Raw genomic sequence first — 14,662 nt, forward strand, 5'->3', positions numbered from 1 at the left:
CTGGTCTAGAGCACTGTGCTTGGGACGCCTAGATTCAGTCCAGTTGTGGGTCAATTATTTTTGTCCTGGGCCTTGTTCATTCATTCAAAGAATATTTATTGGACACCTATTTACCCTGCATTTTCATGTGTTAGGTTATATCTGTAACACCAGCTACATGTTTTGCATATACAATCTATTGATAACAAAAAGGATTGGGTAAGAATATGACTGATCTTATATATATACCCCATCATTGCCCCTGGAAAAACAATCTCTAAAGTATAAGCTTTCTTATTTTGTTTTTCATATGGCATCACATTTTTAGGACTATGTGGCAATTATGATGAATTATCATATTTTATCAATTCCAAGATGCACTTTTTTTCACATTAAAAAAAAATTTTATTTTCGAAATCTTTTTCACATTTTAGCAACTGTAATTGCCCATCTCACAATCATTGTTGGCCAGGTAGCAATTGTGGCATTGTTGTGCCCGCAAATGAGCGTTAAAATTTGTAGAATGGATGTCAGTGACTTAGAAGAAAATCTTGAAGACGATAGTAAAGTGGAGGACTCTTAAGGATATCACATCACTGTACTCTGTGGCACAGAGAACGATATATTATGGCAAAACACAGATACCGGTAATGGTGTTGAAATGTTTCAGAAGAGTTGGACACTTAATGTGCAGTTTTAATTCCTTATCCTGTTTATTCCAATTATTTAGCTTGTATCAAGAATGATAGGGAATTCCCTGGCAGTCCAGTGGTTAGGGCTTCGTACTTCCACTACATGGGACACAGGGTCGACCCCTGGTCGGGGAACTAACATCCTGCATGCTTCATGGAGTGGACAAAGGAAAAAAAAATGACATATAACAATACTGTATAAAATAAATCTAGGAGAGTTCTCTTAATACTTTTTTTAAAAAGCTCTGTTTTAAAACTTTTTTTTTTTTGGCCACACCAAGCAGCATGTGGGATCTTGGTTCCCTGACAAGGGATTGAACCTGTACCCCCTGCAGTGGAAGCTCGGAGTGTTAACCACTGGACCGCCGGGGAAGTCCCTTAAAACTTTTTAAAGGGAAATTTTCAAACACATGTACAGAGAATAGTATAATGAACACCTGTGTACCAGTCACCCAGACACAACCATTGATTCTGCCATTTTCACTTAATTTAATGTCCAACTTTTCATTCGTTAATTTAAAATTAAAATCCCAAGTGATAATGTTTCATAGGTTACTTGGCAGTGTTTTTTTCTTTCTTAGTGATACATAAAATAACAATGCATGTTTATAATCAATGAAACATTCTGTGAAATATTGTATTTGAATGATGCTGTATTGTAACTATGTTGATTTTCTAATTTTAGCTGTTACTTCCTGAACTTTCTAGTAAAACTTTTTTCCTTAGGCCCAGCTTCTTCTATTCAATGAGGTGCTGAGTGTGGGTAATTTTGTTTTCTTTTCTTTAGAGGTTTCAGAGAGTGACATGGTGCCAGGGACCATTTTGGTGACAGAAGAAGAACTTAGTAGATGTATTGAGGATGTATATAAGGTTGGTAATTTGAGTCACTAGTGTTTTCAGTTAATATTTGTACTTAGTCTTTTAAAATAATTTTGCCTTTTAAACTGGTACTTCAAGAATTGGAATGACTAATCTTAAATTCCAAACCATCAAAATCTTTTTACCTTGAAAACTGGAAACTGTAAGTTGTTAGTGAAAAAACTGATACATTTTGAAACTCTGTCAATTTCATCATTTACTCTGAATCTTAAACAGTTCAGATTCTCTAAGTGACACATGCCACTGATGAAAGTGTGTCTTTGAAGGAATTGACAAAGGAATTTGCAATACTGTAGGCTTCCTAAAATTTACTGTATGATAATATTGAATCTACTTTATAATTTTTTGATAGAATCATCATCATAAAGAAGTTGGAATAAATGAGTCATAGAAATGACTTCCGAAATATATACTGAAAATGAAAAAATATTTATATAAATTATATGTTCTCTATGATTGCAATCTTATAAATATATATGAAATACATATTTTTAGACAAAAATGAAATCCATTGTGTTAAGCCCAGATGGCACTGGGGTAAATATTCTTCTTTAAAGTTTATTTCAATACATTTTTAAAAAATTTATTGATTTATTTTTGGCTGCATTGGGTCTTTGTTGCTGTGCGCAGGCTTTCTCTAGTTGCGGTGAGCGGGGGCTACTCTTCGTTGCAGTGTGTGGGCTTCTCATTGCGGTGGCTTCTCTTGTTGAGGAGCACAGGCTCTAGGTGCACGGGTTTCAGTAGTCGTGGCATGCGGGCTCAGTGTTTGTGGCTCGCGGGCTCTAGAGCGCAGGCTCAGTAGTTGTGGCACATGGGCTTAGTTGCTCTGTGGCATGTGGGATCTTCCCGGACCAGGGCTCGAACTCGTGTCACCTGCATTGGCAGGTGGATTCTTAACCACTGCGCCACCAGTGAAGTCCCTCAATACATTTATAATAATATTTTACTATTAAAAACATTTACAAGAGTAAACAGCTTTCAGAATTATATTTCATGTAAAAAGGTACAGCCACTTTGGGAATATATTGTTTGGCAGTTCCTTAAAAAGTTAAACATAGAGTTATCATATGACTCAACAATTGCACTCTTAGTTATAGAGAAGTGAAAACATATTCATACAAAACCTGTACACAAATGTTCATAGCATCCTTATTCATAATAGCCAAAATGTGGAAACAGCTGAGATGTCTGTCAACTGATGAATGAATTAACAAATGTGATATGTTCATATAATGGAATATTTTTCATCTGTAAAAAGGAATAAAGTATGGATACACGTTTCAACATGGATGAACACTTTTTTTTTTCCTATTTAGGTATATCTTAACGTAAACTGCAGTATAGTGTACAAAAGGGAATGCTAAGTACATATTAAATATAGATGAAAAGAATCTGTTGCTAATCACTCTGTGTACCTAGGTGTACAGTGGCCCTGGGGCCACAGTTCATGGTTTCTGTAATGTTCTTAAATTTATATTTCATTAGTGTTCTTGGCAGTGTCTAATTTTTGCCGATCCTAGTTGGTCATTGGTTTTACCAGTAACTTGAAGCACTTGTAGGGGAGCAAGCACTGTCAGTGTTGCTGTCCCCTCGTTGCCACACCCTCCCCTATGTTTGCATCTTTGGCCTCTTCAGCCGGCTGGTTCTTGGCAGGAAGCTTAAGCCCCTTGTTCATTCTGTGAGGGCCCTTTGATTATAACCGGATACTACCATCTACAAGTCCACGTAGACAGGCACCCGAGACTCGTCACCACACACTGAAGGGGTGATTGGAAGAGACCCCACAGTCAGCCCCTCTGAGTTGGGGAAACTCCCCATCCCTTGGGACCCTCCCCATCCCTTGGGACCCTGGTGAGCCACATGGAACTGGTCTGCCAAGGGCCACAGGAGGGGACCACTGTCATTCTGCCCACTAACAGTGAGGAAAGTCAGTGATGCTGCTTCTGTTTAATGCACAGAGGCAAGTGGATAAACAGTTTAAAATTATGATTTTTTAATGTTTAAAGAAGCTAGACACAAAAGACCACCCATTGTATGATTCCATTTAAATGAAATGTTCAGAATAGGCAAATTCATGGACACAGAAAGTAGATTAGTGATTGCTAGTGGCTGAGGCTGGGGAGTTGGGAGTGGCTGATAGTGGGAATGAGGTTTCTTTCTGAGGTAAGGAAGATGTTCTGGAATTAGATAGTGGTGATGGTTGTGCAATTTTGTGAATATACTAAGAACCACTGAACTGTACATTTTAGAGAGTGAATTTTATGGTATGTGAATTATATTTCAATACTTAAAAAATTTCTATTCCACATTTCTTATTTCTTTTCTATGGCAGTAAATTAAACATTTTAGAGTAAATTTTTTTTTTTTTTTTTTTTTGCGGTACACGGGCCTCTCACCGTTGTGGCCTCTCCCGTTGCGGAGCACAGGCTCCGGACACGCAGGCTCAGCGGCCATGGCTCATGGGCCCAGCCGCTCCGCAGCATGTGGGATCTTCCTGGACTGGGGCTCGAACCTGTGTCCCCTGCATCGGCAGGCGGACTCTCAACCACTGCGCCACCAGGGAAGCCCTAGAGTAAATTTTTAAATTTTAGTTTGTTATGAAATGGTTCAAACAAACCAAATAAAAAATGAAGAATAAAACACTCATGTACCCACCACTCAGCTTAAGAAATTACACATTACCAATTCAGTTGAAATCCTCTGTGAACCCATCTCTGATCACATTTGCCTTGCTCCTCACCCAATGGGAACCACAATCCTAAATTTGTATTTATTATTCCTTAATCTGTTTTTAGTATTGTTGTGCATGATTTTAAATTTTATTTAAATGGCATTGTAATATATCTAACTTTAATCCATTCATTTCTACTGCCAGATATTATTCTGTTTTATGACTATATCATCATTTACTTGTTTATTCTTCTCTTGGTAGACATTTGAGTTTTTTTCAGGGAGTTTTGTCTGTTAGGTGCATTGTGGTTTTGGTTAGCAGTTAGTTCTCTTATTACTAGTGACGTTGAACTTTTTTGTCTTTTGGTTCATTCATATATTCTCTTCTTTAACTTGCCTGTTCATTTGTTTTTTACCCATTTTAATACTTGAGTTATTTGCCTCTTTAAAATATTTTTAAAATAAATCTTTTTTTAATAAAACAGCCTTATTGAAATAGACTTTACAGATCAAAAAATAATGTTTTAAGTATACAATTCAGTGCTTTTTCAGGAAATTTACAGAGTTGTGAAACTATCACCACCTTACAGTTTTAGAACATTTCCATCACCCCAAAAGGATCCATTGTGCCTATTTATAGTCACTCCTTGGTCCCACACCTAATCCCCAGGCAACCACTAACCTGCTCTGTATCTCTATGGATTTGCCTTTTGTGGATATTTTATATGAGGGACTCATGCAATAAGTGTTCTTTTGTGACTGGCTTCTCCCTCTTAGCATCATGTTTCTGAGGTTCATCCAGGTTGTTGCATGTATCAATATTTTGTCCCTTTTTATTGTAAGTAATATTTCATTTTATGAATATATACATATTTTGTTTATTTGTCATCAGTTGATGGACATTTGGATGTAGAGTAAATCTTTTTTAGACAACTTCATGAGATATATTTTATGTGCCGTACGTTTACCCATTTACAGTGTGCGAATCAGTGGCCTTTTAGTATATTCACAGATTTGTGCAGCTGTCATCACAGTCAACTTTAGGACATTTCATTACCCCAAAAGAAACCCACACCACTCCCCACATCCCAGCGTTAGGCAGCCACTAATCTACTTTCTGTCTCTATAGATTAGCCTATTCTGAACATTGCATATAAATGGAGTCATACAATATGTAGTCTTTTGTGATTAGCTTCTTTCACTTAACGTGATGCTTTAAAGGTTCATCTCGATTGTAGCATGAAGCAGTACTTCACTCCTTTTTATTGCTGAATAGTATTCTGTTATAAGTATTTACCATATTTTGTTTATCCATTCACCATTTGATGGACATTTGGGTTCTACATCTTGGCTATTATGAATAATGCTGCTATGGACATTTGTGTACAAGTTATTTGTGTACATATGTTTTCATTTCTCCTGGGTATATACCTGGGAGTGGAATTGCTGGATCATATGGTAACTCTATGTTTAACCATTTGAGGTACTGTCAGATCATTTTCAAAGGGGTTGCACCATTTTACATTGCCCCCAGCAGTGTATGAGGGTGTAAAGTAAATCTTAAATCATGTTCTTTAAGATAAGAAAGAGCTTTGTTTTGGTTTGGTTTAAGCTTTTTGTATGATACTAATAAATTTGTAGATATAAATATATGCTGCTTAAAAATTCAAAACTCATTCTCAATAACACTCACTTTTTACTAAAAGTTGGGTATTTACTACCCTTTTATTTAATTTTGCTGTTAAAAAAACCAGAGTACACCCTTTACAATGTTGACCTGGCACACAAGTGTAGAATTAAATTGTTCATAGATAAAACAGGACCTGATGACTTAGTGGCTATAATGCTGTTTTTATTTTTTAATGCCTCATTTTAGAGACTTACGAAAAGAAAGTTCTTATATCTTGTTCTACCTGTTGGTAGGCAGGGACTTTTCAGATAATATGAAGACAAGGAATTATACAGAGCAATCTAGAAAGCAAACTTTCTGAATTAGAGAATAAAGCCCAAATAACTTTTAGAAAGGTTATCTTCAGTCATGTTCCATCTAAGAAATATCATGATGAAAAATTGTAAAATAGCCAGGTGTGGAATGTTAGAAAGACTTGAAAGTGCTGGTAGGAGTAGGACTAATTTTGTCTAAACTTTGGTACAACCCCCTCATAGTGTTAGGTAGATGTCAATAAATTGCTTTTAGGAGGAAAGGAAAGCAAAACAACTTCTTTCTGACAAGTGAATTAGCCTCTAAAAATCAGAGAGATTGAGAAATAGTCCTTGCCATTTCTCCTATTGTTGCCCCCCATAAGGCGGGAAAAACCCTCATTGTTCGGTGAACAGTTTAATGAATTAAAAACCTCCTGGAGAGACAAGCAAAACATTAGTTTGCTGTAGACACTTGGTTTTGCACAAGGGCTGGGACTGTCTTGAAAGCAGGAAGGGGTGTAGAAGTTTATTCTCTCTACAAGGTTTTGGCAGCTCAGCTGCAGAGGGAAAACAGAGGAAATGTGTACGTTGGAGGAAAATGGTAAACATTGTGCAGAATTTAGCAACAAAGAGTATGTTGTCTTTATTAACTTTCTGCTAATACTAAATTATAGAGTACAGCTCAAAGGCAGGAAATAAGGAAAACATCTGGGATGGTTGAATTGATCCAGCAACTCACTCGGTAACAAGAGGGTACAAGAGGGTGTTTTAATTTTAGAGAGGCATTTGGGAACATTTCCAGCTCTGGTGTTCTCTCTCTCTCTCTCGCTCTCTCTCTCTCTCTCCTTTTCTTTTTAACAGATTTATTGAGATGGAACTCACATACCTCACAATTCACCGATTTAAGTGCTCAGTTCAGTGTTTTTGGTATTTCACAGTGTTGTGCAACCATCACCACAATCTAATTTTAGAATATTTTTATCCCTCCTGAAAGGACTCCATACTTATTAGCTGTAACCTCCCATTCTCTCCACTTTGCCCCCAGCCCTAGGCAACCACTAATATACTTTCTGTCTCTGTAGATTTGCCTATTCTGGACATTTTATATAAATGAAATCATATAATATGTGGTCTTTTGTAGTTGGCTCTTCAGTGTTTTTAAGATTCATCCGTATTTTATCATGAAGCAGTACTTCATACCTTTTAATGCCAAATGGTGTTCTGTTGTATGGTTATATCACATTTTGTTACCTGTTTATCAGCTGATGGAAATTTGTGTTGTTTCCACATTTTGGAGTGTTATGAACAGTGTTGCTGTGGACATTCATGTACAGGTTTTTGTGTGTATGTATGTTGTCATTTCTCTTGGGTGTATACATAGGAGTGGAATTGCTGGATCATATGGTAACTCTATGTTTAACCTTTTGAGGTACTGCCAGATCATTTTCTAAAGTGGCCACACCATTCTACATTCCCACCAGCAATATATGAGAATTCCAGTTTATCCAGATTATGGTCAACGTTTGTTATCATCCTTTTTTAAAAAATAGCCTTCCTAGTGGGAGTAAAGTAACATCTCCTTGTGGCTTTGATTTACATTTCCCTAATGACTAATGATGTTGAACAGCCTGTCATGTGCTTATTGGCCATTTGGATGTCTTCCTTGGAGAAATTTCTGTTAAGAACCTTTGCCCATTTTTATTTTTTAAAAATTAATTTTATTTATTTATTTTTGGCTGCATTGGGCCTTCGTTGTTGTGCACGGGCTTTCTCTAGTTGTGGTGAGCGGGGGCTACTCTTTGTTGCGGTGCGTGGGCTTCTCATTGTGGTGGCTCCTCTTGTTGCAGAGCACGGGCTCTAGGCGCCAGGCTTCAGTCGTTGTGGCACATGGGGTCAGTAGTTGTGGCTCACAGGCTCTAGAGCACAGGCTCAGTAGTTGTGGTGCACGGGCTTAGTTGCTCTGCAGCATGCGGGATCCTCCCGGGCCAGGGCTCAAACCCGTGTCCTCTGCATTGGCAGGCGGATTCTTAACCATTGCACCACCAAGGAAGCCCCTTTTGCCTATTTTTAAATTGGGTTGTCTTTTTATCATTGGTGGGTTGTGGGATTGGACTCACTCTGACCAACAGCTTTCTCTAAAGAAATCCTCCTCATCAGTCTCTTCTCAGTCTCCACACCTTTGATCTTCTCTACCCTCTTTCTGAATGAGGAGTTTTTATAGTCTTGATCTCATCATGGTCTGGTGTCTTACTTTGGAGTTTTAAGTCTATTTTATCTTGGTGCTTCACTTGACATTTCCAATTTAACACCCCATGTCACCTGTGTTATGACAGCTGTCCATCTGGCTGCCTTCTCAGTCTAACTGCAGAGCCCCTTAGTCCTCAGAGCCAGTTTCTTCTTTGCTTTATACACAGTCCTGGTCAGACTGGTTATCTGATTTTTAAGACCATAGCAGAATTAGAAGTAACAAATTAGAAGTTAGTTAGACTAACTAAGGCACAATGACAAGAGCAGAGAGGACCAAGGAAAGAGACAGAAAAAATACCCCCAAAGGGCATAATCAGTTGAAAAGCAAAGTATGTTGGGACCACTGTGTTCAGTATACTTTGTTTAAGAAGGAAGGGATTGCATATAATTCATTTTAGAAATATTTCCTTCCAAAATTGTTAAAATATAAGTACATTTTGGTATTTAAAGGAATAAACTCTCAGCTCTCTGAATGAAAATTTTATGCAGGAACAATGACAAGGGAAGGGCTTTTTACACTTGCATCCTTCACATACAGTAGGGAATAGAGCAGTGTGGCTCTGGTGGGCCAGGTGGAAAGTTCTCAGCAGTACAGGTATATATACAAATGCTAGTTGAATTGAAATGAAAACTTGGCATAGCCACTTGTACTTCATCTGCATAAATAATTCTTGTCATTTCTATGTGTGTACCTTATTTCTGGTAAAATTATGTAAGCCAAAAAGGGCATATGCTGCTCAAATAGCTTTTAGTCCAGTGGCTTCCCATTCTGTCTCCTCTGCCTCTGAGTGTCTGGGGCCTAATCTCTAGAAAGTTTATATTCTTTTGTCCTCCCTGGTATGAGAGGGAGTCGTGTTTTTTTCTTTGCCTACAGAGGTGAAGAGAGGCCCATATTGCATAGAGACTGGTTCTGGGTAGGGCAGGGTAAAAGAATTCCAGTGCTTTCTGATTTGGATATTTTCTTGCTCTTAAGAGGAATGGCCAGAATTCAATAGTGGGGGTGGAGAGATGTTGCCTTTTAGTATTCCTCACAGTACTTGCCCAAGACTCCCTAAAGGCAGAAGAAATTTTAGGATAGGAAAGGCTAGAAGGTACCTAATGAGTTTATTTTCTACATTCTCATTTCCATTTTCGCTCTCTGTTTCCAGGTTTAGGAAATCTTGACCTTGATTATTCACGTCTTTTCCCCCCATCTAATCTTAATGAATTTCTAATTAAAGTTTCTCTGTCAGATTGACCAGTTGACTCCTCCTTCCGAATTTTTAATTATTTGTGTAGAGTAAATTAGAATAATACAATCTTAGAGCTGGAAGGAACTTTAGAAATAATTTAGTATAATCCTTCATTTTTTTTAATAGACTTTATTTTTTAGAGCAGTTTTAGGTTCACAGAAAAATTGAGTGGAAAGTACAGAGAGTTCCTGTGTATTCTCTGCCCCCACATGTGCACAGCCTCTCCCACTATCAGCATCCCACACTGGACGGTGTATTTGTCACGGTTTGTGAACCTATGTTGACATGTCAATATCGCTGTAAGTCCATAGTTTACATTAAGGTTCACCTTTGATGTGGTACATTCTTTGGGTTTTGACAAATTAATCCCTCATTTTACAGTAAAGGAAACAAAATCCAAAAGATTGTGAAGTGACTTGTCCCAAATCACACTAGTGAGTGACAGTGCTGGTCCCGGGACCAACATTCCCTTCTCTCTCTCTTTCTCTCACTCTGTTTGGAAAAGATAATATTTGCTCATGGTACAAACTTAATAAGTGCCAAAGGCTCTACAGTGAAAAGTTAGTCTCCCTCTCACCTGTGGACCCTCCCTAAAGGCAATCATTCTTTCTGGATGTTTCCATCTCCTGTTGAACTGTGACTTTGAATAACATGCAAAGGAATAAAAAAAGTATCCTTCAAGGATGTGTGAGATTTAAGCATTAGATTTTCTAAATGCTGCAGTTCAGATTCTGTGGTATAGTGTAGTGAAAAGCACTTGGCCTTTTGAGTCAGATGGACCTAGATTGGAATTTGGCTCCAGGGTTGACTGTCCATGGGACTTTAGTTGACTTAAATGTGTCACTTGAGTTGTCGGGTGGTTGAATAAGGTAACTTTTGTTAGACTCATTGCATTCTTTCTTTCTTTATTTTCTTAATAAATTTATTTATTTATTTTTGGCTTTGTTGGGTCTTCGTTGCTGCACGTGGGCTTTCTCTAGTTGCGGTGAGCGGGGGCTACTCTTCGTTGCGGTGCGCGGGCTCCTCGTTGTGGCTTCTCTTGTTGCAGAGCACAGGCTCTAGGCGTACTGGCTTCAGTAGTTGTGGCACGTGGGCTCAGTAGTTGTGGCTTGCGGGCTCTAGAGCTCAGGCTCAGTAGTTGTGGCACACAGGCTTAGTTGCTTCACGGCATGTGGGATCTTCCCGGGCCAGGGCTCCAACCTGTGTCCCCTGCATTGGCAGGCAGATTCTTAACCACTGCACCACCAGGGAAGCCCGGGTCATTGCGTTCTTTAAAAGGTGCTCAAAAAACTGTCAGTTCCTTTTTGGTTCAGGGAAACTTTTTTTTTAAGACTGTTTTATGCATTATGCTCTGAAAGCATGCACAGTACAAAATACTATATTAAGTAAAACTTGCCTGGTTCGCTTCTCCTAAGTCTTAATTAAACTCAGTAAGTGCATTAGAAGTTCTAGAACACTACTGTCAAAAGGATCACTGGGATATTTTAGAAGGCAGCATTTGACTAGTTTAATCTTTAACTGGGGTAGAATCAAGTTCCAGCCTGTATTGAATTTCAATGTTAGGATTTAGTCAGCTTGATTCTGAATAGGCCCATGATGTTTGTATTTCCATACATGTACATCCCTGCAGAAGATAAGACCATAAATTAAGAAAACTGTTCCATTCACAGTAGCATCAACAAGAATATTTAGGAATAAACTTAACATTTGCATATGGCTATATATTTTACAAAATATTTTAACGTGAATTATCTTTTTTTTTTTTTTGTGCGGTACGCGGGCCTCTCACTGCTGTGGCCTCTCCCGTTGCGGGGCACAGGCTCCATATGCGCAGGCTTAGCGGCCATGGTTCACGGGCCTAGCCGCTCCGCGGCATGTGGGATCTTCCCGGACCGGGGCACGAACCTGTGTCCCCTGCATTGGCAGGCAGACTCTCAACTACTGCGCCACCAGGGAAGCCCTTAACGTGAATTATCTTAATTGGTCCTTATGCTAAAAGCTTAACGCCTACATTATATTATCCATGAGGAAACTGGGACCTAGAGCGGTTTAAATGTCTTATCCCTGTTCACTCATTTAATGTGTGGATTTGGGCAACCACATAGGTGGCAGAAACAAAGTTTACACCCACGTTTCCTGATTCCTGACTTCCCAGTGCTCTTTCGGTGACTTTGCAGCCGTCTCTAAGGGATGTGTTTGACAATATAATGGGAGTCTATGAAATGAGCACATGAGGGCTGCTTTCGGTTTTGTTTGCTTTGAACCAGAAACACGTATTTATTCTTAATACTTTATAAAAAATATATATATATATGTATATTTGTTTATTTATTTTGGCTGTACCAGGTCTTACTTGGGGCACGGGATCTTTGTTGTGGCATGCGGGATCTTTAGTTGCAGCATGTGAACTTTTAGTTGCAGCATTCATGTGGGATCTAGTTCCCTGACCAGGGCTTGAACCTGGGCCCCCTGCATTGGGGGCACAGAGTCTTACCCACTGCGCCACCAGGAAGTCCTATTCTTAATACTTTTGACCATTTTGATTCCTCTGGGTTTTTCCTTTCTTCTTAAATTCAAATTTCCAGTCAATCTTTCCAGAGAAACTCAGTCCTCCAGACACTGAAGACAGATGCTGAACAAGCCAATATAATAAAATCAAATCTTCTATTGTTCAGTCTGCTCTCCCTTCCATGGCTGAAGTTCTGTGATTCTGTTCAGTTAATTTGCATTGATTGATAACTTCTAGCTTCAGCTTTTTTTTTAAAGAAAAAATGAAAATAGGGCATTGTAACTTCCCCACAAAAGTAGAACTTTTGAGAAAGTAAACAGCAGTCAGTCTGCTTTGTTCATTCATTTTTTTTTTTTCTTTTTGCGTTACGCGGGCCTCTCACTGTTGTGGGCTCTCCCATTGCGGAGCACAGGCTCTGAACGCGCAGGCTCAGCGGCCATGGCTCACAGGCCCAGCTGCTCCGCGGCCCGTGGGATCCTCCCGGACCGGGGCACGAACCCGCGTCCCCTGCGTTGGCAGGCGGACTCTCAACCACTGCACCACCAGGGAAGCCCCATTCATTCTTTGATTCAGTTAATCAGTCACCAAAAAATTTACCAAGTACCTACTGATTGCCGCTCTGCTTGGTTTACAAATACAGAAATGATTAAGAATCAGCTGCTACCTGATTCCCAGTGAAGCAAACAAAGAGTTACAATAGAGCATGATTCATAGTTAAGAGTACCAAGAAACATGCCTCTCTTACTTGTTAGAACACCAGTCCTCTAAGTTTAGATGAAGGATCGAGAGGCTTAACCACAGAGGCCTCTTCTCAGGGCTGGATCTGTACTAGAAAGCCAAGATGCATTCATAAATGAATGTGGAAATCCCCAGAAAGGAATGAGGAAATCCCCAGGTTCCCAGTGGGGTCATTGGTACCCATGTGTCTCCTTGACTAATCTTTTCTGAGCCGTTTTGGTTTTCCTAGATCCATACAGGCCTCTTATTTTGCCCCTCAGTCCTGTCCTACACATTTATACTGGAAAAGCCGCAGGTAGTTACAGAAATTCCACTTTTCTTCAAAGCACCATTTCACTTACTCTCAGAGAGGCTTTTTCACACCAAAGAATTAAAGAGGTACCTTGAGAGTCTGTCTATACCTTCCCTGCTTCAGCTTTCCCATCTCTTGGTATTTTGTTTGGTGATCCCTAGTTGTACAGATACCTCAAGTAAACTTGAGTTACCAGAAAACCTTTCAGCTAAACAGGATTTCATCTTTTGAGTATTAACTTCAGAACTGATGGAACAGAAAGCTCCTGAGGATGGGTTAAAAATTTGTTACATCTTGGTCAAGTTGAAGATTCAACGTTTCAAAAATTTTGGGGTGGGATGCTTCATTTTTTTCAACTAGTCTTACCTCTTAATGGCTGAGGTACCAGAAAAGTATAGAAGACCATGAGCAAACTTGCAGTCAAGTCAGGGAATGCTGGAGTAGATAGGAAAGAGTTTTAAAGCTTGATTAATCCAACCTCTTTATTTTCCAGATAAGGAAACTAAGACTCAGAGAAATCAATTGATTCATGTTAAGTCTCTCAACTGCTCAGTGGAATTATTTACAGACAACCCTATGTGAAACATGCACGATAGTTATACTGCTAAAAAAAGGAGACTTCCAAATGATATGGAACATCTTTACAACAGGTAGAAATAATATATCAAGTATTAGATTGTGTTTCAGAAGTTGAATCTCTACCCCACTTTGCTTCCTAGTGAGCAGGGAAGACCCCCTACTAGAAAGAGACTGCACATAAGCAGAGTCCAAAGAAATTCCACAACACTTGGGTGTTAGGGCCCAGAGGCGGGGCAGGCAGGCCCTCCCCTCAGTGGGGCAGGAACAACTTACCTATTGTGCCTTCACTGCTTCTTCAGTCGGTACTGTCACCAGCCTAGTGTGCAGGAAACTGAGAGGAACTAGCCCCAACAGTTTTTTCCGTATGTGGTATGACTTCATTGGAAGATTCTTTTTTTCTGGGGTATTTGGTCATTGTCAGTGCTGGCACCAAGAGATCACAGTGCAGCATTGACTGAATCAGTCCAGCCTCCCATGTCCCTTTATGGGTCACTAAACTCCAGATACAAGTCAATGATGTGGGGCAATCCACATTAAGGGAAAAGTGACCAGATTCCACTTTGGGAGTATAAGCAGCGGGTAATGTTAGATGTCAGGTGCAGACCAAACTGTTAACCTGCATCTGAGTTTAATGTGAGGCAAGAGATTAGAAGGAGGGGACTGTCGTTGGAAAGAACTGGCTAAACTGTGACCCTGGAGAGCTACCGGAAGACTTGGTAGAAAGGAGCTATATAAGACTCTCAGTAGGAGGAAGAGGAGGCTGCACAGGAGTGCTGTCCATGGTGCCACTGGGAACTTCAGCCCTACTTGGCAGAGGTCACAGGAATAGGGTCATTAATAGTCTGACAAGCTGGGATCCACTGAATCTGAGGGGCTACAGCAGGGATAAAGTTAGGGATTGAAGAAATAAAAATATCATTAT

The 14,662-nt window shown here is 39.5% G+C and overlaps 1 protein-coding gene across 1 annotated transcript in view; it reads left to right on the forward strand.

The window, feature by feature from the left end:
* Positions 1-14,662, forward strand: part of TANGO6 (transport and golgi organization 6 homolog) — a 175,510-nt gene that overhangs the window by 26,060 nt on the left and 134,788 nt on the right. Inside the window, exon 7 of the mRNA XM_067718428.1 lies at positions 1,459-1,541. Within this exon, the coding sequence (XP_067574529.1) occupies positions 1,459-1,541 (83 nt within the window). The remainder of the gene's footprint in view (positions 1-1,458; positions 1,542-14,662) is intronic.

The sequence above is a fragment of the Pseudorca crassidens genome, chromosome 20, assembly GCF_039906515.1.
Source record: "Pseudorca crassidens isolate mPseCra1 chromosome 20, mPseCra1.hap1, whole genome shotgun sequence".
NCBI lineage: Eukaryota > Metazoa > Chordata > Mammalia > Artiodactyla > Delphinidae > Pseudorca > Pseudorca crassidens.